The sequence below is a fragment of the Hypanus sabinus genome, chromosome 20 (genome assembly GCF_030144855.1).
Source record: "Hypanus sabinus isolate sHypSab1 chromosome 20, sHypSab1.hap1, whole genome shotgun sequence".
NCBI lineage: Eukaryota > Metazoa > Chordata > Chondrichthyes > Myliobatiformes > Dasyatidae > Hypanus > Hypanus sabinus.
Genome location: NC_082725.1, coordinates 23619635 through 23644465, shown reverse-complemented (window position 1 = coordinate 23644465; position 24831 = coordinate 23619635). Strand labels below are relative to the sequence as shown.

Sequence of the window (24831 nt, the reverse complement as noted above, 5' to 3'; positions counted from 1 at the left end):
GAATCTCCAAGGCTACACATTGTATTGGAGGGATAGGAAAATGGGCAGGCGTAGTTTAGCTCTGCTGGTAAAGAATGACATCAAATCAGGAAAATGTGACATAGGACCAAAAGATGCTGAACCCTTTTGGGCTGAGTTGAGATACTACAAAGGTAAAAGGACCCTGATGACAGTTATATACAGACCTCCAAACATTAGGTGGGATATGGACTACAGATTACAATCAGAAATAGAAAAGGTGTGTCAAATAGGCAATGGTAGTCATGGGAGATTTTAACATACAAGTAGATTTGGAAAATCAGATTGGTAATGTGTCCCAAGAGTGAATTTGTTGAATAGCTATAAGAGCTGTTTGTCATTAAGCCTACTAGGGGTTCCATTACACTGGATTGGGTGTTAAGTATGAATTGGAGGTGATTAGGGAGCTTAAGGTAAAGGAACCTTTAGGAGTCAATAATCACAATTAGGTTAAGTTCAACTTGAAACTTGTTAGGGAGACAGTAAAGTCTGATGTGGCAGTATTTTGGTGGAGTAAAGGAACTTGCAATGGTATGAGAGAGGTGTAGGCCAAAGTAACTTGAAAGGAAATAATAACAGGGATGACAGCAGAGCAGCAGTGGTGGGAGTTTCTGGGGAAAATGAGAAAGGGACAGGACAGATGTATTCTAAGAACAAAGAAATAGACAAATGGCAAAATGGTTCAACTGTGGCTGACAAGATAAGTCAAAGCCGATGTAAAAGCAAAAGAAAGGGCATATAACAAAGCAACAATTGGTGGGAAAATTAATGATTGGGAAGCTTTCAAAACCCCACACAAAGCAGCTAAAAGAAGAGTCCTTAAAGGGGAAAAGATGAAATTTGAAAGCATGCTAGCAAACAATATCAAAGTGGATAGAAAAAGCTTTCTCAAGTATGTAAAATTAAAAGGGAGATGAGAGTGTATATAGGACTGCTAGAACATGAGGCTGGAGAAATAATAATGGGACACAAGGAGATGGCAGATGAACTAAATGAGTATTTTGCATTAGTGTTCACTGTGGAAGACACTAGCAGTGTGCCTGGTGTGTGCAGTTACTATTACAAGGGAGAAGGTGCTCAAAATGATTTAGACTTTCCAGGAGTTTAGGAGGGCTAATGGCAACTCCTTTGCTTGCATCTTTTGAAACAGCTCCATTTCTATCTTTTAATACCTCTATTTTTCCCTCTCAGGGTTCTTTTGAAGACTCTGACCTGGAGTTACATGCTGACTATGGTTCTTTGTGGAATTGGAACCTGTTCTCGGGGTCTCACAACTGGCTGTTGTTCGGCATGCCAAGGGCTCAGCCTAAGAGTTCAGCTCGCCTTTAGAGGCCTGGGATCTTGGAGCAGCTCTGGAGACAGGCAGATCGAAGGTCAGTGTCACTGCAGGAGATCCATGTGTCATCGGGGGTGTCGGAAGATCTTTGGTTGTGTGCCCAGTGACTTGAGATCTTTGTGCTCAAAGTCTGAAAAAAGCAATGCAACAGACTTTTGACACCGTAAACCAGTGAGTTGTTTGTTATGTCTCCCCTCTTGCTATGAAACGGGGATACCTCTTTCTCTCTTATTAGGGAGGGAAAGAGAGCCTGTGGTATGTCGAATGCTGGGTGAAGTTTTTGGAGTACTGCAAGCCATGTGTCTTTGCTGCTGCTTTGCTCGTGCTTGAGTGCTCAGTGACGGGTGCCGATGCTTTCTTCTCTGCTGGTAGAAGAAGGGGGATCGTTGCTTGCTGCTGCTTATGCACGGGAGGGAGGGGAGCTGGGGGTGGACTTTGGTTTTCTAACATTTAACTGTCAATCGTTCTTTGGGGCACTCCTCTGTTTCTGTGGATGGTTGCGAAGAAAAAACATTTCAGGATGTATATAGTGTACATTTCTCTGACATTAAATGTACCTTTGAAACCTTTGAAAAGCTGCAAGACCTAAAGGTATGTAAGTCACCTGGACCGAATTAACTGCACCCTAGGATTCTGAAAGATGTAGTGGTAGAGTTTGTGGAAACATTAGTAATAATCTTTCAAAAATCATTGGACTCTGGCAAGGTGCCAGAGGACTGGAAAATTACAAATGTCACTCCACTCTTTAAGAAAGGAGGGAGGCAGCAGAAAGGAAATTATAGATCAGTTAGCCTGACCTCTAGTTTGGAAGATGTTGGAGTCAATTGTTAAGGATGAGGTTATGTGACACAGGACAAGATTGGATAAAGTCAGCATTGTTTCCTTAAGCGAAGATCTTACATGACAAACCTGTTGGAATTCTTTTTGAGGAGATTACAAGTAGGATAGACAAAGGGGCTGTGGTGGATGTTATATATTTGGATTTTCAGAAGGCCTTTGGTGCCACACATGAGGCTGCTTACTAAGTTTAGAGCCCATGGTAGTACAAGCAAGTTACTGGCATAGTTGGAGCATTGGCTGATTGGTAGGAGGCAGTGAGTGGGAACAAATGGATCCTTTTCTGATTGGCTGCCAGTGAGTGGTGGTGTTCCGCAGGATTTGGTGTTGGCACCACTTTTTATGCTGTATATCAGTGATTTAGATGATGGCTAGATGGCTTTGTTGACTTCAAACCTAGCAACACAAAGATTTGTGGAGGGGCAGGTAGTGTTAAGGGCACAGCTAGGCTGCAGAAGGATTTGGGCCGGTTAGGAGAATGGGCAATAAAGTGACAAATGAAATACAATGTTGGAAAATGCATGGTCCTGCACTTCATCAGTAGAAATAAATGTGCAGACTATTTTCTAAAAGGGGAGAAAATCCACAAAAATCTGAGAGCCAGAATGTCTTGGGAGTCCTTGTGCAGAATACCTTAAAGGTTAACTTGCAGGTTGAGTCAGTGGTGAGGAAGGCAAATACAATGTTAGTATTCATTTCAAGAGTTTTAGTGTATAAGAGCTGGGATGTGATGCTGAGACTTTATAAGCCAGTGGTGAGGTCTCACCTGGAGTATTGTGAATGGTTTTGGGCTCTTATCTAAGAAAAGATGTACTGTGTTGGAGAAGGTTCAGAGGAGGTTCACAAGGATGATTCTGGGAATGAAAGGGTTATCATATGAGGAACTTTTGATGGCTTTGGGTCTGTACTCACTAAAATTTAGAAGGATGAGGGGGGGATCTCATTGAAACCTTTTGAATGTTGAAAGGCTAGATAGAGTAGATATAGAAACGTTGTTCCCCATGGTTGGGGAGTCTGGGACAAGAGGGCACAACCTCAGGATAGAGGGACATCCATTTAAAACAGATGTGGTGAAATTTCTTTAGCCAGAAGGTGGTGAATTTGTGGAATTTGTTACCACAGGCAGCTGAGGAGGCCAGGTTACTGGGTGAATTTAAGGTGGAGATTGATGGGTTCTTAATTGGCCTTAGCATCAATGGTTACAGCTAGACAGCTGAGCAGGAAAAAAAGTAATCAGCCATGATTGAATGGTGGACCAGACTCAATGGGCCAAATAGCCTAATTCTGCTCCTATGTCTTATGGTCTAATGATCTGAAATGCTGGAGAAACTCAGCAGATCAGGCAGCATCCATGGAGATGTCGATTGGTTGTTCATTTTCATGAATGCTGCCTGACCTGCTGGGTTCTTCCAGCTTTTTATGTACGTTGCTTTGGACTTACAGAATCTGCAGAACTTCTTGGATTTAAGCAAAGCAAGGAAATAATGCTGAGCCTTTATACGACACTAATCAGGCTGCACTGGAGTATTGTCAACAGCTTTGGACCCCATATCTTAGAAAGGCTGTATTGTTATTGGAGAGAGTGCAAAGGAGGTTCAGGAGGATGAGTCTGGGTATAAAGGGATTAACATATGAGCAGCTGTTGGCAGCTTTGGGCCTGTACTCACTGGAATTTAGAAGAATGTGGGGGGATCTCATTGAAACCTACCGAATGTTTAAAGAACTAGATGGGGTGGATGTGGAGAGGATGTTTCCTATGTTGGGGGTATCCAGAACTAAAAGGCACAGCCTCAAACTTGAGGGAGGGACCCTGTAGAACTGAGGTAAGGAAGAATTATTTTAGCCAGAGTGTAGTAACTCTGGAATGCTCTGCCACTGTGCGGTGGAAGTCAAGTCCGTGCATATAATTAAGCTGGAAGTTGATCGTTTTCTGATCAACTATGGCAAGGTGTATGGGGTTGAGTGAGATCAAGGATCAGTCATGATGGAATGGCAGAGCAGACTCGATGGGCGGAATGGCCTAATTCTGATCCTATGTCTTGTGGTCTAATACGTGATGCGGATTTTAAGAATCCTAAGAAAGTTAAGACATGTCACAAATGGTAGGGAACTATCAAAGCAAGAGAGAAACCTTGGAATACATAGGCCCTTAAACACGGGTGGATAACATGGTTAAGAAGGTATTGGATAAAGCATTACCGACTTTCATTCGTTGCGGCTCATAGAATTATAGATCTTGTGCTTTATAGAATTTTGGTTAGAGCTAAGCTGGAGTACTGTGCGCAGCTGAAGTCATTTCACTAAGGAGGATGTAACAGTGCTGGAGAGGGTGCAGGGAAATCAACTAGAATGTTTATTTGTTTTTTTTTCCTTAGTTGAACAGTTTGATTAGCAGAAGAGACTGGAGAAGCTCGGTCTGTTCTGCCTGAAATGGAGGAGGTTAAGAGGGGACACGATTAAAATTGAAATATGTACTATGGGTATACTGCAGAAATTTTTTCCCTGTACCAGAGGCAGATAAGGCTATAGGACAAAGGAGTAAGAGGGAAGAGATTGATTTACTTATCTAGGGATACAGCTTAGGGCAGGCCATTTGGCCCTTCGAGCCACGCCATCCCTCAGCAAATCTGCAGCCCTGATTAATCCAAACAAAATTATGCAACGATTTACAGTGAACAATTAACTTATTCTGTATGTCTTCAGACTGTGGGGGGGTGGGGGATGGTGGGAGACACTGAAGGACCTAAGGAAAACCCATGCATTCAATGAGGATGCTGTACACAGACCCCTGACAGAACAGCACGGGTATTGAAATCCAAGCTCTGGAGCACGCCAAGCTGTAAGAGCGTTGTGCTAACCACTGCAACGAGTACCTAGAATGTCTGAGAGGGTGATCGAAGCTAGGTCATGGACAGAATTGAAAAGGTGGATGGAGGAACATTGAAATGGCCGAAGGATTGGAGGCAATAGATGAAGTTCTGTGAGATGCATACTGCTCACTGGGGCTGAGTTGGACTCACTGGCCTGCTTGCATGCTGTATGATTCTTTTACTCTGATGTTCCCTCGTTCCAATACTTAAGTATTCTTTTTAATCACCACTCCCTTTCCTAAATATGCTTGTGCTGCCTTTATGGCAGTTATTTAGTTTATAATATTTTCGCTTAGTAATTCATTTGTTAGCATTCTAGTTAAAGTTAGGATTGTTTAAAGTTGTCTGCGAGAGATCTCGGCATGTGATGACGTCACATCTGGTTTCGCCGCGTCCTGTGGGAAAATACCAGTTTGGAAAAACAGAAAGGTGGGGGTCGAGACATGTGCGAGTGCGAGCGCGAGCAGCGCCAGCAGTTTTCTTTCTACGCACCAGAAACATTGTGAAAGCAACGCTGTGAGTTATGAGATAATCGATATGTTGAATTAAAATGTTAATGCCGATCCTGTTAAAAGTAACGATGGTCGATAATGTTTATGTTTTTGTTAGTTAAAGAGTTGCGGGTATTTGCGTTGAAGTGTATTTAAAGAAGTCAATGGCGTAGGTAGACTCTGACTGTATGCTGCACTTTAATGTAATGTAGTTGTTGTAGTTTTACCTTGCATGTATTTATCATGTAAATGTAATAAAAACGAAACAAATGCTGTACAAATCTTGTATTGTTTTGTCAACAGTTTTCACCATACGTCGATGTGGAAGAGTGAACAGTAAATGGTTAATCTTACTGTGATCCTGTCATTATTGACAAAGGTTTATCTCTGTGTTTAGTTTCGCGTTATCTTACACGCCAAGCGAGAACACTACAGTGAAAAAGCAGCATTATCAGGTATTTCAAGTGCTGCAATGACACATCGATCCAGCGTCAAGTCGTTGCCACCCAGTGAGGGGGGCAGTAGGACATCATCAAGTAAGTCCACCCATGCAAGAGCTAAGGCAGAAGCCGCCAGGGTGCGACTGCGCTACACCAAACAAGAAGCAGATTTGAAAATGAAAGCGGCTGCCAGAGAAGCCAAAAACCAGAAGGAAGCAGCTGCCAGAGAAATGGAAAAGGCCACCAGAGAAGCCAAAAACCAGATGGAAAAGGCTGCCAGAGAAGCCGAAAACCAGTTGGAAAGGGCAAGGATAGCGGCAGAGTTAGAAGTGCTGACACTGGAACGAGAAGAAGAAGCTGCCAGGGTGGAAGCAGAGTTCATAGAAGATGTTGAAGGAATACAAGATCTGGTTGACGTAAAATCTACTTCAGAAAAGACCAGATTGGATCACACAAGCGACTATGTCCAATCTCAAACAGTCTGGAAGATTTGTTCTTCCACTCCATACTCATTTGATAATGCCCCACGTCATGTGGCGTCTCAGAGAGACCCAACTGCACCACATCCATTTGAGGAAGACAATTTACCCTCGCAACTCCGTGATGAAGTCAAGAATGAAAGAGCTGACGACAAATACTTCTCGACACCAAACTTACAAGATTTGGCAAGAAGAGAGGCAAAGGCTGAATTCAGAACAGCAAAGTCCATAACAGAGGTACGCCCTCGGTCATATACCCACCGACATACTTCCCCAGGCTGCAGGCCACTTGCAATTGAACCCCTAGCACAGTATTTAGCACGACGAGATCTTGCCACTTCAGGACTATACCAGTTCGACGACAATCCTGAAAATTACCGTGCATGGTACTTCACATTCACCAACGCTATCGACAGAATCCAGCTCAGAGCAACCCAAGAGTTGGATCTTATGGCGAAATGGCTGGGAAAAGAATCATGTGAACAGGTGAGACGCATACGTTCAGTGTACATCAACAACCCCGAGCTAGCCTTAAGCAAAGCATGGGAGAGACTTCGGGAGGGCTATGCGGCCCCTGAAATTATTGAAATGGTGCTATACCGACGTCTGGAAAACTTTCCTAAGGTGTCAGCCAAAGATCACTTTAAGTTAAGGGAACTCGGAGATTTACTCATGGAGATTCAAGGCGCCAAATAAGATGGCTACTCAACTGGGCTAGTATACCTAGATACTCCATTCGGGATTAGACAAATCATGGACAAACTTACATTTGGGCTGCAGGACAGGTGGGTGTCTGTTGCCTCAGAGTACAAAGAAGACAACCATGGTCGATTTCCTCCCTTTAAGCGTTTCACTAGGTTTGTGTGCAGGGAGGTGAAGAAGCAAAATGACCCTAGCCTCATGGGTCAAGGAAGCAGTACAGTTTACACAAAGCCAGATAAATCCTCTTCGAATAATCTCAACATTGATAAACCCATCTCAGTGCTTAAGACTGAAGTCTTTACAACTAACCATGACTCTAGCAAGAATTGCCCATTGCATAACAAACCCCACCCCCTCAGAAAATGCAGAACGTTTAGGGAAAAATCCTTTGAAGAGAGGATGGCCCTTCTCAAGGAGAAAAGAATATGTTTTAAATGCTGTTCCTCGACCTCTCACTTTGATAGAGAGTGTACGATCGCCGTGAAGTGTCCGGAATGTGATAGCACTAATCACGATGGGGCCATGCATCCCGGCCCGTTACCACAAACCGACAACGCTCCTTCACCCCCACAACAGGACGGCGGGGAGAGAGAGGCTCACTCCAGGACAACTGTTGTCAGCTCGAGCTGTACAGAAGTTTGCGGTCAAGCTCAGTCAAGCTGTTCTTGTTCAAAGATCTGCCTCACTAAGGTGTACCCTAAAGGAGCTAAAGACAAGGCCATCAAAGCCTATGTAATTCTGGACGATCAGAGCAATCGCTCACTAGTCAGTCCAGAGTTCTTTAAATTGTTCAACATTGAGAGTGAGCAGTTCCCATACTACCTTAGAACTTGCTCAGGCAACGTGGAAACTCATGGAAGGAAGGCGGAAGGCTTCCAGCTCGAGTCCCTGGATGGTAAAGTCATCATCTGTCTCCCTCCACTCTTAGGGTGCAATGAAATTTTGAATAACCGCACTGAGATCCCAACGCCAAGTGCGGTGCTACACCAGCCACATCTCCGCCACATCGCCAAACACATCCCAGAACTGGATCCAAAAGCAGAAATACTCCTGCTATTAGGAAGAGATGTTATCTGGGTGCACAAGGTTAGGTAGCAGGTCAATGGACGACACGACGCCCACTTTGCGCAACGCCTGGATCTAGGTGGGGTGGTGATAGGAGAGGTGTGCCCTGGCAATGTACACAAACCGACTGTTAGCACATTCAAGACCAATGTGCTAGAGAGTGGCCGCCATTCAATTTTTCAACCCCGCACAAGTGTCACGTGTATTAAGGAAGCACGACAAGGCTTTAACAAACGTAAAGTAACTGACGAGACGCTGGGTCAGTCAGTCTTCGTTCAAACTGAGCATGATAATAAACTTGCTCAATCAGCTCAAGATGCCATTTTCTTAAAAACAAAGGACACCAAGGTCTTCAGAGATGAAGCAAATAATGGGGTCGCCCCATTGCCTTTCAGAGAACCACCCCAGTGCTTGCCAAACAACAAAGAGCAGGCAGTCAAGCGGTTCATGCCCTTGCAAAAAACCCTGAAAAGGAAACCTGAGATGCAGCAACGCACCCGATTGACCCACGAGGTTCTGTGCACACTAATGGCAGAGGTCACAGCCATCATAAATGCACAACCATTCCTACCCGTGTCTTCTGACCCGGAAAACCCCTTCATACTCTTGCCCTCAATGCTCCTTACGCAGAAGGCAGGAGCTGTCCCTCCATCAGAGGACTTCTCTGATAAGGATTTGTACTTAAAGCAGTGGAGACAGGTCCAGGCTCTGGCAAATTGGTCCTGGTCTCACTCAATTCCCTAGCAGGGACGGACATGTCAGGAAGGTTGAGTTGAAAACTACCGAACAAGGTGATGTGAAAATATACCAAAGGCCTGTTACAGAAGTCATTCTACTTCTACCAAGGACTGATTAGAGACTAACGTTTTGTATTATGTTCATTGTGACCTTACGAAGGTCAAGCGGGGAGTGTGCTGCCTTTATGGCAGTTATTTAGTTTATAATATTTTCACTTAGTAATTCATTTGTTAGCATTCTAGTTAAAGTTAGGATTGTTTAAAGTTGTCTGCGAGAGATCGCGGCATGCGATGAAGTCACATCCTGTTTCGCCGGGTCCTGTGGGAAAATACCGGTTTGGAAAAACGGAAAGGGGGGGTCGAGACATGTGCGCGAGCGAGCAGCGCCAGCAAAGTTTTCTCTCTACGCACCAGAAACATTGTGAAAGCAACGCTGTGAGTTATGAGATAATCGATATGTTGAATTAAAATGTTAACGCCGATCCTGTTAAAAGTAACGACGGTCGATAATGTTTGTTTTTGTTAGTTAAAGAGTTGTGGATGTTTGCGTTGAAGTGTATTTAAAGCAGTCAATGGCGTAGGTAGACCCTGACTGTATGCTGCACTTTAATGTAATGTAGTTGTTGTAGTTTTACCTTGCATGTATTTATCATGTAAATGTAATATTAAGAACGAAACAAATGCTGTACAAATCTTGTATTGTTTTGTCAACAGTTTTCACCATACGTCAGTGTGGAAGAGTGAACAGTAAATGGTTAATCTTACTGTGATCCTGTCGTTATTGACAAAGGTTTATCTCGGTGTTTAGTTCTGCGTTATCTTACACGCCGAGCAAGAACACTACAATGTTTAAATATGTTGGGATATTTATCTCCAGGATCCAGGAATAAGATTGACACCTGGCTGGCACAGATAGATGTGTGACCATGTGATATTATGGTACTAACAGAAACTTGGTCCAAAAAGGAGCAGGTTTGTGTATCCTGGGATTTTTACTATACAATCATGCCCCTTTATGGGCTAAGTTTCTGCTGGTGCCATAACATCCCATTCCATCACATTTACCTGTGCCTGTTGTTCTCCTACCTTATTTACCATACTCCATGCATTCACAAGGAAACACAATGAACTAAATTTAATTTGTTGTTTCATTCCCATTTTTACTGTCCTTGGTAAACTACTACTGACCTGATCTTATTTGAATTGTCTTCCCCACTTTGGAGTTACTTATCTGACTTTTGTTTTCTTTTTCTCTCTATTTACAGTTTCCTCATGTACTCTGATCATTATTGCCCAGTTGTTACTCTGCAAATTCATCCTTTCTCTTTGCTTCCCTGAATAATTACTCACCTGAGCCCTAGCCTTTTGTTTCCAGCCTAGTTTAGGTCCATCTGATGCTACTCTTGGGTGCCACCTGATTTAAATCCTTCCCAACAGCATGAGCAAACCCCTACAGAAGGATGTTGGAGCTTTTCCTATTGAAGTGCAATCTGTCTGGCATGTAGAATTACCTCCTTTCCTGGAAATGGCTTTAATTCTTTGGGAATATAAAGCTCTCTCTCTCTCCTGCCATCTCTACTCACTCATTCATCTGTGCAAGTATAAATCATTGAATTTGATCAACACGGGATACAGAACCACAATTGTAGTGTTTGATATTTGAAGTAGCCGATTTTTTTGCATGGTGCCTCAGACAGAGTTTATCCTGTCAACACCCACCTCTACTGAGTTATCCTGATATGTTCCCACTGTTGATTTCTCCCCACTCTGGAGGCTAAGTCATTGGATATATTTGAAGTGGAAGTTTATAGGCTCTTGATTAGTATGGGCACCAAAGGTTTTGAGGTGAAGGCAGGTTTGAGATGATGGAATAGCAGAGCAGACTCAGTAGGTTGAATGGTCTAATTCTGCTCCACATCTTTTGGTCTTATAGTCTTAACGTTCCCCTTTTTCCAATGTTGATATCTCTTTTGGTGATAGTGAACTGTACGTGAATCTCTGATAACAATTTGAGCCTAAGAACATTTTCAAATCTCCTATTTTAATTAAATTTGTAGTCTCTTGATGCTGGAATTAATTAGAGGTGGGGAATGTGCCACCTTCTTTTTAAAATCAAGCTTATCGTTAGTTTTTATTAAAGTCCCGTGATAGGAGCTTGAAAGATATCATATGATTGACTTTGTGGTGGATGAGGCAACAGTATAGAGGTAGCCGACAGAAATGGACATCTCCAGAAAGCTGAAATTAAAAAATAGTACCAGTAGAGTAGATAATCTCACCTGATATCTTTAGTAGTATCTTGAGTGTATGAACTTAAGTGACTATAGATGTTTCTATTGTTACGAATCCCGTAACTGGAGAACTTACCAGCAAAGATAGAGAGGTCAGTTGAAGTCTGATGTCACTATTTTCAAACATTTTATTTAAAAAGGGACACAAAAGTAGGGTTAATACATACATTCAGATAGTGCACATCATCAACACTCAATCTAAAGCGCGGGTATAGTAATAATCATCATTAAGAAGTGAGCTCTGCTGTTATCTAGGGGTTAATAGATTGTCCGTTGGAAATATAAAAGTCACTCAGAAAGTCTGCAGGCCTCAGCCTTTTGAGAATTGCTGGGTTTCGTGTGGGGCGACCGAGAGAGAGAGATTGGGGGAGAAGAGAAAGAACTTGCCGAGTCTTGATGAATCGTCCGTGAAATCGGGGGAGCGTTGGTTTCCTCTCCCCGATGTTAGTTAAAAGCGGTTTTCTGTGATTCCAGCCAAAAATTCCAATCCCGGAATCTAACGTGGCTTCCTTCAGAATGGCTTCTGCGGGATCACTCTCTCGTGTCTTCTTGGTACGTCTGAGGGGGCTGTCCCCCTGAGACTCTCCTTTTTACTTCCTCACGGGGTCGCAGGTGTCAATCAGGTTCGGATGATGCAATCTCTCTCTCAACCAGCTCACCTTGCCCGAGGGCTTTGGCTTTTCACGTGGTCTCCATGAGACAATAGTCGCTGTCGTCTTATTCTGTATCCTGGGTGGGACGTGCAATTTGGCACGTTTCTCTCTCTCTCTCTCTCACTTCCTGGGTCTACTGACCCCCCCCCCCCCCCAACGGGTGCTCTTGCAATTCTCACAAAGGAGGGGGCTGGGATCATAACACCTCCCCTCTTAAAACGTTTTTAAAACGGAGTGGTACACAGTCTTACAGGAGTTTTGAATCTAACACAATACACAAGTTTTCCTTTTCACAGAGTACTACCGTTATACATTCAAGTCAGTATCTAAATAGTTAACGATTAGTGTCCCTTTCTTTAATATCTTAACATTGCGAACCGTACATCAAACTTCAATTCAATAACCACCTATTTATTTTTTTCTCCTAAGCAACAAAACTAAGGAGGTGTGACCTTAGCGTAGGTGCATTTACAAAAGTTTACGCGAATACTAATCATTTCGGTCGTTTAACTTAACCGGTAGGTCTCCAAAGGGCTGTCTTTATCACTCACAGGCTTTGGCGCAAACCCATTCAACCTGCTTGGCTGTCTCTAACAATGGCATCCCCATTAACCATCACCTCTTTTTCAGCGAGCCCCCCCGTGGGGAACTTGAGTAGTTTTGCGTGGTGAACTCCCACCCGCCCCGCTCATCGGGGTTATTTTAGCAACACCATGCCCCAGACTTAGACCATCTCCACCCAATTCTTTGATTTCACCCAGGTGGCTGGCCCTTTTATCAGTCCCCTTCAGGCTATTGGTGTTTGATTCGAACTCTTCGCTCATGTCACCTGTCAAAGGCAGCCTTTTCACACCCCATCCTGGCATAACAATAGAGTGGGGGGCCCTGCTATTCCCCGGCTCACTCTGTGAGCGATCTGCCAGGTTTAAGATTTCTTCCTTCGATTTGGAAACTACAGACTTTTCGTTTCCTTCGCTAACAATCCTCACCGTCCCATTCTTAAATTCGGTGTTAACTTTGAACCCACCTTCGAGTACAAACACCGGGGATCTCACACTTCCCCCGGTTACAAAAGTTAACCCTTTTCCCACTGAATCAAGTCCATCTGACCCACAAGGACAGCCGCCCCGTTCCACTGAATCAGATACCTCAGACTTCTTCTGAACTCCGTTACCAGGTTCAGCACCTCGTGCATCCCCATCTTGGACACACTCAAACGGGACATTGGCCTCGTCCAGGCTTTCAACACCCGTACCTTTTTCACATTCTAACTTCCCCCGATCCTCCCATTTACTCCCTGGGCAGCTCCCACCCGGGGAAGGCGCAACCCTGCGAGCTGAAACAACCTCCTCTGCCCTTTCAGCAGATCCCTTCGAGGCAAGGGCATCCTTTTCATCTAGGACTGCCCTCCTGTCATTATTGGGAACACCTTTAGAACTCTCAAGTTCTTCAAACAATTCTGCCACATCAGACAGATCATCCATGTCCAACTCTGGACCTTTTAACAGCTTTATCTGTTTCTCATCTTTATTTCCTACCTTTAGGACCTTTCTCTTACGCCCTTTTACTTTACTACTCTTTGTCTTACCACCCTCAAAACCCTCACGGCACAGGGTCGGCAAAGACGGGTCGGCCAAATCAAAACTGGCCAGATTTAAACTGTTCTCGTTCACAGCTCTCTCTCTCGACATGCTGCGAGTGACCGCACCGGCGAGATGGTCCTTGGGCGCTAGGGACGGGGCCACCATACTCGCCGGTCGCCAGGTCGGCAGCATGGCTGACCAAACCTTACCCCCTGCTAAGTCGTTCCCCAGCAGGATGTCCACGTCAGCTCTCAGGAATTCTGAGGGCACCCCCACTTCAACTGATCCACACACCAGCTCACAATCCAGAATGACCTTATATAAGGGCACCATTTCTATCCTTTTATTTATTCTTTTATTTCTATCCTTTTATTTTATTTATTTATTACCAGGCCCATTTCTCGACCAAATTCTAGTACCTTACGGCTAACCAGGGATAGTTCAGCGCCCGTATCCCTCCAGATTCGTACGGGAACTGGTGTGTCTCCCTCCGTCACAGACACGGTTCCGTGTGACAGACAACTCCCAGAGCCTTCTCGTACTCTGTCTACGCTCGGCTCTCTGGTCGATTTGCTGATTACCACGGCACACCCGATAGGGACTGCGGCTTTCCCTCTTTCTATCTCCTTTCTCGGAGCAAAGCGTCGAGATGCAATGTGCCCCTCCTTTCCACAATTAAAACAGGTCAAACCCGGAACCCTCTGGCCGTCTTGCCTTTCCCCCTCAACCTTACCGCTAGCTCCCGGTGGAACCTCTGCCTCACTCGTCGGACTTTCTCGATCGTTCCCACGGTCTCTCTGGGGACCTTTATTCGAGGAAGTCTTTGTCTTGTGGGTTAGGACATATTCGTCCGCAAACCTAGCAATTTCTGACATGGACTTATCCGGCTTCTCATTCAAATACATCCGGATCTCCTCCGGAACACAACTTTTAAATTCCTCGATCAAAAGTAACTCCCTGAGATGCCCATAATCCTCGTCCACTCCTTCCGCGGTGCACCAACGGTCCAAGAGTACCCCCTTTTCATGGGCTAGCTCGGTATACGTTTGATTCCACCCTTTCCTTAAATTTCTAAACTTTTGTCTAAAGGCGTCAGGTATCAATTGGTAAGTCCGGAGAATGGCCTTCTTTACCTCATCATAATTCTCCGCTTCTCCCTCCTCCAGGGACAACGCCGCATATGCTCGTTGGGCCTTCCCCTTTAACATATTTTGTAACAACGCCACCCACTGCTCTTTTGACCACTTCTGATTTACTGCCACCTTTTCAAAAAGCAAGAAATAGCTATCGACATCTGTCTCCTCGAACGGGGGCACCAATGTCAACTCCCTACTAACATTAAACCGCTCCGCTTGGTCTAACCCTTGATCTCTTCGCTCGTTTCTCATCTTCTCAATTTTCCCGTCATGTTGCCTCTGTTTCTCTTCTGCTTCTAGCTTCTTTAGGTGAATTTCATGCTGCCTTTCCCTCTCTCTCTCCCTCTGTCTCTCTCAACCCTTTCTCTTTCTCTCTCTCTCAGCCGCTTCCAGCTCTTTTAACTTAATTTCACGTTCCAACTTCAATTTCTCCACCTCTAACTGAACCGTCCCACTTGATGGTACCTCTTCAGGGATATCTCCCAAAACCTCAGATTCAAACACCTTCTTCCCAATGTAATACTGGGTTATGGCCCTTCGTATCTCCCGCTTTTTCATGGACGACCTCACTTCTGTGAGGTTCAACCCCTTCGCCAAATTTAACAAGTCTGATTTGGTGGCCGCCTCTAGCACCCCTACCGTCGGGTTTTCCATAAATTCACCCACGTCCATCTTTGCTGGTTTCCCGTCTGGCTACCCGCGTAACCAGATTCAAGTTTTGGACTACAAGCCCGAATCACTGGCCTCCCAATTTAATGTCAAATCCCGAGACGAGAAACCCCAAGTTGTTATGTATCCCGTAACTGGAGAACTTAACAGCAAAGATAGAGAGGTCCATTGAAGTCTGATGTCACTGTTTTCAAACGTTTTATTTAAAAAGGGACACAAAAGTAGGGTTAATACATACATTCAGATAGTGCACATCATCAACACTCAATCTAAAGCGCGGGTATAGTAATAATCATCATTAAGAAGTGAGCTCTGCTGTTATCTAGGGGTTAATAGATTGTCCATTGGAAATATAAAAGTCACTCAGAAAGTCTGCAGGCCTCAGCCTTTTGAGAATCGCTGGGTTTCGTGTGGGGCGACCGAGAGAGAGAGATTGGGGGAGAAGAGAAAGAACTTGCCGAGTCTTGATGAATTGTCCGTGAAATCGGGGGAGCGTTGGTTTCCTCTCCCTGATGTTAGTTAAAAGCGGTTTTCTGTGATTCCAGCCACAAATTCCAATCCCGGAATCTAACGCACGTGGCTTCCTTCAGAATGGCTTCCCGCTGCTGCGGGATCACTCTCTCGTGTCTTCTTGGTGCGTCTGAGTGGGCTGTCCCCCTGAGACTCTCCTTTGTACTTCCTCACGGGGTCGCAGGTGTCAATCAGGTTGGGATGATGCAATCTCTCCCTCAACCAGCCCACCTTGCCCGAGGGCTTTTCACGTGGTCTCCATGAGACAATAGTCGCTGTCGTCTTATTCTGTATCCCGGGTGGGACGTGCAATTTAGCACGTTTCTCTCTCTCTCTCTCTCTCACTTCCTGGGTCTACTGACCCCCCCCCCCCCCCCCTCAACGGGTGCTCTTGCGATTCTCACAAAGGAGGGGGCTGGGATCATAACACTATCTATTAACATTACTATTTTGAATATGGATACAAGAGCAGAGGGAGTTTGAAGTGCCTAGTCTCCGATCTTTGACAGACAGACTTACTTTATTGATCCCGAGGGAAATTGGGTTTCGTTACAGTCGCTCCAACCAAGAATAGTGTAGAAATATAGCAATATAAAACCATAAATTATTAAATAATAATAAGTAAATTATTCCAAGTGGAAATAAGTCCAGAACCAGACTATTGGCTCAGGGTGTCTGACACTCCGAGGGAGGAGTTGTAAAGTTTGATGGCCACAGGCAGGAATGACTTCCTATGATGTCAGTGTTACATCTCGGTGGAACAAGTTTCTGGCTGAACTTACTCCTGTGCCTAACCAGTACATTATGGAGTGGATGGGAGACATTGTCCAAGATGGCATGCAACTTGGACAGCATCCTCTTTTCAGACACCACTGTCAGAGAGTCCAGTTCCACCCCCACGACATCACTGGCCTCACAAATGAGTTTGTTGATTCTGTTGGTGTCTGCTACCCTCAGCCTGCTGCCCCAGCACACAACAGCAAACATGATAGCACTGGCCACCACAGACATCCTCAGCATCATCCGGCAGATGTTAAAGGACCTCAGTCTCCTCAGGAAATAGAGATGGCTCTGACCCTTGTTATTAGGATAACTTAATATAGGAAATAAGAAATCATGTAAGGATTTTTAGTTGTTTTTGGTACATTCTACAAAGTCTATGGCTAGGTCTTATTTGGACAAAGTAAGGTGTAAAGTGGAGTGCTGAACTCTTAAAAAGGATGTCATTGACTTCTGGAGGGAAATGAATGTTGGTTATGAAGATGAAAGTAGAGATGAGGGGTTTCGTTAATGTGGAGTCAATCCAGGAACTGAGTTTTATTTCTGTTGGGTGGAGGTCTTTCCAGCTTACGAAATGGATGAAATTGAAAGGCTTGCTAGAACAAGTAAGAAGTCAGTTAGTAGATCTAATATTTTGTACCATGGGCACAACCAAGAATATATACATTTCACCAACTAGTTACAAGACACTCATTTCCCATATCACTGGAGTTTCTCATTCAATACATTGTTTTACTGGGAATAGCTTGTAATATTCCTACTGTTACCATCAGGGAGGAGGTGCAGAAGCCTGAAGGCACCCACTCAGCGACTCAGGAACAGCTTCTTCCCCTTTGCCTTCCGATTCCTAAATGGACATTAAAGCTTTAGACACTACCTCACTTTTTTTTTAATATACAGGCAGTCCCCAGGTCACGAGTTCTGTTCCTGAGTCCATATTTAGGTCGGATTTTTTACGTACGTCGGAACATGTACATCCGGTATTATTTAGCATCAGTCAAACGTTTGTCTTAGTATATAGTATGTATTTTACCTTTCTATGCATATAAAACACTTACGAAACGTATGTATTCCAATAATTAAACCACCGTGTTGCTTAGTAATAATTGTAGTTTTCATTGGGGCAGGGTCTTTCAAATGCTCCATTATTCTCATTTTATCCGTTATCCTTTAAAATTATTCGGATCGTTGACCGACTGTAGCCTAACGCTTTTCTAATGACCAATGGCGTTTCACCTCTTTCCAAACGCTTTATTATTTCCACTTTATTTTCAATCGCGATCACTTCCCATCAGTGGAACAGAAACACTGCGGGCGTAGGGTCCCGACCTCCGCCGGCTCTCGAGGTCCGCTGGGTCTTAAGGACCATCGCACTGAGACAGGCTGAATGGGACAAGTGGGGGCTGTGCTGGGTTTGTGTATTTGATCATCCACAATATTCTGTGTGGGAATTTAAACTAGAAGCAGCAGTGTTTTTTTTATGAGGTCGAGTTGCGAGCTCGATATCAACCTGACACAGATGTCACTGGATAGACATAAACCCAGCACGGAAACCTCCGTTCTCCAGCCCGGCGCTGATCTCACTGCGCCACCAGCCGACCAGAACGGGGGGTGGGGTCAGGGTGAATCTTACCAAGAAAATTTTAAGCCAAATACAAAGTTAAACACTCAACACAGTGTCAACAGCAACGACTTAAAATGGTGGACGGCATCGGTATCCAACTTAAAATGGCGGCCGGCGTTCTCCTTCCTCGGTTCGTAAGTACGAGTTGTCCGTAAGTCGGACATTCGTAACTTGGGGACTACCTGTACGGTATTACTGTTTTTACATATTTTTTAAATTTATTCATTATATGTAATTGATTTGTTTATTAATTTTTATTTTTCTCTCTGCTAGATTATGTATTATATTGAACTGCAGCTGTTATGTTAATAAATTTCACATCACATGCCAGTGATGATAAACCTGATTCTGCTTCTGATATTGGCAATGTAATTGGATTCCAAAGGAGCTTCTAAAGAAAATTATACCATGTAGGACTAATTGGCAGCACTATTCCTGTTCACATAGCTGATGCGTTCAAAGAGTTTGGGTCTCTTCAGTACGTTGAGGCTCCTTTATTTCAAGTTCTAGATTTGTGGACCATTGGCTGTCTCTATAGACATCCATCCTATTTATCCAGTTTTCCATCCACCTTTCCTAAACAATGTGTTTAGAATTAAAATGCAATGCGTTTTTAGTTATAGACTTGGCAAATGTTTGCACTCAGTGTTTTAATCTTGTGTTAAAATGAAGTAGTGTTAAGGTATTTCTACTGTCTGGAATAATGAATATATTAGAAATACACTTTGGACAGTCTTTGCAGATTTTAAGTGAAGTGAACTACTGGAAAGATATACTAGTTAAATTGCCTAAGAGAAGAATAATGTTTATATTTCAAAATATTATTTCTGTAGATCTTGTGCTACATTAAATAAAATTAGTGTTTCATTAAGCTCTGTATTCTGAATCTCATAACATGTGGACTAGTCATGAGGTGTCTTAGCTGAATAAATTTTCTTAATTGTTTGAACTGAAATAAATTATCTGTTCGAAGTCCAATTCTGTCTGTGGGATAAAATGTGATTATTGTGTTTCTACATCATGCTAAGTTCTCCACTATTACTTAACACACAGGCAGCTGTCAAGGTCCATCTTTCACATCTCTTCTCTCTACCTATGCCCCTTTTTTTTGTTTTTAGATTCTTAAAGTGTTTAAGTATTTATGTAGCCTCCTGTTTAATGTTTTTCTGAGCCTTAATAATGCTGTGAAGCACCTGCTGTGATCTTGTTATGGCAAAAATGAAAACCTCATGGGAGGAGGACTTGACTGAGCACTCCTTGGTGTTCACTAACAGTTTAATTTCTGAACTTTATTCCAATTGTTAGCTCTTAGTCCAGAGCTGAAGGGCCCATGCTGTACTGTATGTTCTAAGGATTCGCAGATGTCCACGGAGGAAATAATGTGATTAGGCTTCAGAAGCAATTATCAAATGAGCAGGAGATGGGATAAGTCCAAGACGAACCCTCCCAAGTTTCCAGGATAAAACAATCAAGAACATTCTTGATCTTGACTCTCCCTGCTTTTGTATGCCAGAACCACTTAGCTACATGTGTACTTAAGTGATAAAGCACAACGGTTCTTTCTAGGCTGTGTCCTACAGTATGAACATAAGCATATTAACAGGTGAAAAAGGCATTGAAATGGTTTAGTTTGCTTCAATTCAATTCTCTTCAATTCTCAAATTCATTATAAACTTCTTTTCCCCAACATGTCTTCTGTTTCCATCAAACATTTCATTAACACACTTGTTGAAAATGGACATTTTCTGCATTTCTTTCTTTTGGGTTTGTGCATTGTTCTGAATATGTCCAATACATTGAGGGTATAATTAAGCGAGGTAACCAATGTTTATATCTGTGTTCAGCAATGAGGCTATCTAAGAGTCCACAAACACAGGGGCTAGTTACAGTTTACACTGACAATGACAGTGAAGGACCTGGCATTGCAGTCACTGTAAGTTTGAGTAATTGTGCTTGAATATCACATACAATGAAATTTTGCTGTCACTTTCTGAGCCAGTATGTATGATTTTCTGTAGCTGTGCTTATAATTGAGCCAGACTACCACTTCCCTCGGCAGCTGCCTAGGAAACAGTCTCGTACGTGGTCTAATTAAGTTTAAACTCTGCGAGTCAAAATGTTGAAAAGAACTTTTAAATATTTGCACCCCTGCTGAACCGAGATGTTGATGGCCATGGTTAATCTCGGGCAAGTCAGCATGAATTAAGCCATTCAGCACAGGAACTGGCCCTTCAGCCCACAAGACAACATAGAAAAGTAAACACAATATAGAACTGTGCAAGTTTCCAAGCCATCCTTGGACACGTACGTTCAAATGTTGTTCATAGACTTCAGTTCAGCATTCAACACAATCATCCCTCAGAAACTGATTGGAAAGCTGAGCCTACTGGGCCTGAACACCTCCCTCTGCAACTGGATCCTAGACTTCCTGACTGGGAGACCTCCGTCAGTCTGGATTGGGAGCAGCATCTCCAACACCATCACACTGAGCACAGGGGCTCCCCAGGGCTGTGTGCTCAGTCCACTGCTGTTCACTCTGCTGACCCATGACTGTACTGTAACACACAGCTCGAACCACATCATCAAGTTCACCGATAACACAACCGCGGTGGGTCTCATCAGCAAGAACGATGAGTCAGCTTACCGAGAGGAGGCACAGCGGCTAACGGACTGGTGCAGAGCCAACAACCTGTCTCTGAATGTGAACAAAACAAAAGAGATGGTTGTTGACTTCAGGAGGGCACAGAGTGACCACTCCCCACTGAACATCGACGGCTCCTCAGTAGAAAACGTTAAGAGCACCAGATTTCTTGGTGTTCACCTGGCGGAGAATCTCACCTGGTCCCTCAACACCAGCTCCATAACAAAGAAAGCCCAGTGGTGTTTCTACTTTCTGCAAAGGCTGAGGAAAGTCCATCTCCCACCCCCCCCCCCCCCCCCATTCTCATCACATTCTTCAGGGGTTGTTTTGAGAGTATCCTGAGCAGCTACATCACTGCCTGGTTCGGAAAATGCACCATCTTAGATCGGAAGACCCTGCAGCAGATAGTGAGGTCAGCTGAGAAGATCATTGGGGTCTCTCTTCCCGACATTACAGACATTTACACTACATTCTGAATCTGCAAAGCAAACAGCATTATGAAGGACCCCATGCACCCCTCATACAAACTCTTCTCCCTCCTGCCATCTGGAAAAAGTCACTGAAGCATTCAGGCTCTTGCGACCAGACTGTATAGCTGTTTCTTCCCCTAAGCCATCAGACTCCTCAATACCCAGAGTCTGGACTGACACCAACTTACTGTAACTTACTGTGCCTATTGTCTTGTTTATTAGTTATTGTAATACTTGCACTGTTTTGTGCACTTTATGCAGTCCTAGGTCTGTAGTCTAGTGTGATTTATTTCTGTGTTGTTTTTATGCAGTTCAGTGTAGTTTTTGAACTGTTTCATGTAGCACCGAGGTCCTGAAAAACGTCTCGTTTTTACTGTGTACTGTACCAGCAGTTATGGTTGAAATTACAATAAAAAGGACTTGGCTGAGAAATGGCTTTGTCAGGAATTTGATATTACAAATGGATTGAAGTATTTCAGTAAAACTATTGTTTAAAAAAAAATCAGAATTATATGAAAATTTATCATCTCCAACTAATGACTACAGAAGAGCAAATTCTGAAATAATATTTTACTCCATAGCAGAATGTGTCATTCTAGATGGTCACACTTCTCCCACAAGATTAAAAAATCATAGAAACAAAGGATCAATGTAGCAGGAATCTGAAAAAACTTGTGCAAATTTTATTTTTATTTTGCTGAGTGCAGAACAGCATTCTTTTAACAGTCTGCCTTGAATTGAAAGATCATGATTGCAAATAAAAATAGAAAACACTGGAAATGTTGTGAGTCAGACAGCATATGTTGAAGGAGAAAAGGATTATAACCTTAGTCTGAACTCCACTTGGATATTCTAAGCCTGTTTCTCTCTTAGCAGATGCTTCTTTACCCGCTAATTTGTTTCTAGCATTTTCCTCTTTTGTTTTAAATTTCCTGCATCTGAAAATAAAAAAAAATGTTTTGTGATTATTCTCACTTTCTACATCAACTGTTACATTCTACTTGGAATAGAATTGGGCAAGGAAATGAGTACAAGAGCAGAGCTTGAACAAGGAACAATAGCTAACATCAGCAAGTAAAGCAGAACTTAAAACAGCAGTAATGATTGTACCCTCAATCCCACAAAACAGTTCTGCGAACCCCAGGCACCCCTCCCAAATGCCCATGGGAATATAACAATTCTGTAAAAGATTGCTTAGGTACAGTGCATCAAGACTCCATGTAGTATGTACTGAAGCTAATGTAGAGATCAGCAAAATTTGTAATTCTGGATATGCATTTGTTCTTCTGCGTACTCACAGCAGTCAGCTAAAGATGGAAATGAGCACCTGCTATTTTGTAAATTAATGTACCGTTTTAGTTGGATAGGTCTGTTTGTATTGGTGGCATGTCACAGCTCCTGTCACCTGGATTCAGTCCTAATCTCTGTTTGCATGTTCTCCCTGTTACTCTGTGGTTTTGCTCAGGTTGTTCCCGTACCGCATTCCAAGAACATGTGGGTTGTTAATTACTTGAAAACTGTAAATTGCAGACGACCTGTGTCTAGAGGGAAATTGATGAGAAACTAACATTAGACCATAAGACTGTAAGATATCGGAGCAGAATTAGGCCATTTGGCCCATTGAGAATGCTTCACCGTTTCATCATGGCTGAACCAATTTTCCCCTCAGCCCTAATCTCCTGCCTTTTCCCTGTATCCTTTCATGCCCTGACCAATCAAGAATCTATCAACCTCTGTCTTAAATAAACATACAGATGTAACCTCTACTGCTGCTTGCAGCAATGAATTCCATAGGTTCACCATTCTCTGGCTGTAGATATACCTCCTCATCTCAGTTCTAAAAAGGCACCCCTCTGTTCTGAAGTTGTGTCCTCTGGATGAAACATCCTCTCCACATTCACTCTTTCAAGGCGTCTCACCGTTATAGGACAGGATGAGTATGAAAATGAGGGCTTGATGGTCCACACGGACTTAATAGGCTGAAGGGACAACTTCTGTGCTGCATCTCTGACTCTGCAAATCAACTGTCGAAGTTTGTTCACTGCATCGCCTCACTCTACTCTCACCCAGCAAGGAAATGTCAGAATCTCTTTCAACAGGACTGTATTATTGGCATTTCTGAATTTTTTTTCCATTTGAAATTGTATTCAGATTCAACAGTTTTAGCATAATATTCCATGTAGTTTCAGATGAACATATTTTTCTGAGACATGACAGTATCATCTCTTCCTGTTGTAGTTCCTACTACCAACTCACTGGGTGCATGCCTGTCACATGAGCGTGCAAGCAGTGTCCATATTGAAGATACCGAAAGAGAAATCAAAGCTGCAATAAAGTAAGACTTCTCTCCAACATCGTAATAACAATTTAATTCCAAAAATGAAAACCATTGTAGAAAGGACAGCCCCTTTGTATTTTTGCATATATTGTATATTTGTGTATACAATAGATTCTCAATTTTATCCCCCTCCAACATTCTACTGAGGAATCACATTAATTATTTATTTAGTGATGCAGTGCAGAGCAGCAAACCCCGATACACCCGACTAACCCTAACCTTATCTCGGGGCCACTTACAATGACCTATTAACGTACATGGTATGTCTTTGGACTGCTGTTACCAACAGAACACATTGTACTGCATGTGTTCCTGGCAAAGGCTGAGCAATTGTGAAAACAAATCTGTTGTTATTGGGGAGCAAATAGTACTCGGGATAAAATAATATTCAGCATTATAAGCAAATGTCAATCAACATGATTGAGCATAGTAAATTGTCCACTACAGGAATTCAGTTGTGTATGTCTTCCGTGCTTCTATCCTGAAGCAACATCACTTGTTTGGAGTATTCAGTGTTCCACAACAAAGGATGGATCAGCAATCCACTGTTCACTTTAAGGAAGTGTGCAAACTGCTGAATTTCAAACATCGCAAAGTTGTACTGTGTTGGCCACACACTAACAGTGAAAAGGGGAGATTTATGCAGATGGCAAGGTTACAAGTATTGACCAAGATGCATGGGAATCACGAAAACACAAACATAAACTTTCTGCGAAGTTAGAGAATAATGTCCCTATACTAATTTTTATGCACAAACGTAGTGTATGTCTTTTCCAGAGACAGCCTGTGAGATATATCTGCATGAGTGACTTAGCTAAGTAAAACTGATAAAAACAAATGCAAAGAAATGCATTGAATGAAGATCTAAACAGTGCAAAAGGGATACAGCTCTTATCTAGTGTTGTCAACTGCAATTAATATATAAGCAGGTGGGCTGGTATGCAACTCTAAATGACACCACGTCTTTTGAAGTGATTGTCAAAGAAGGATTCATGATAACAGTAGTAGCTGACTGGGAAAATATTACATATTGAATCATTCTTCAAAATATTCTTCAATAGCGAGACCAATTGAAAAGAAGCTGCGTAGCCTTGGTGATTGCATGGACCAGGCCTTCCAGGGCCTCATACCATGGGTTCTCGTGTTACTGCCAACCAGGGG

The 24831-nt window shown here is 43.2% G+C and overlaps 1 protein-coding gene across 1 annotated transcript in view; it reads left to right on the top strand.

The window, feature by feature from the left end:
* Positions 1-24831, top strand: part of LOC132378375 (uncharacterized) — a 240158-nt gene that overhangs the window by 28701 nt on the left and 186626 nt on the right. Inside the window, exon 2 of the mRNA XM_059945247.1 lies at positions 1210-1391. Within this exon, the coding sequence (XP_059801230.1) occupies positions 1210-1391 (182 nt within the window). The remainder of the gene's footprint in view (positions 1-1209; positions 1392-24831) is intronic.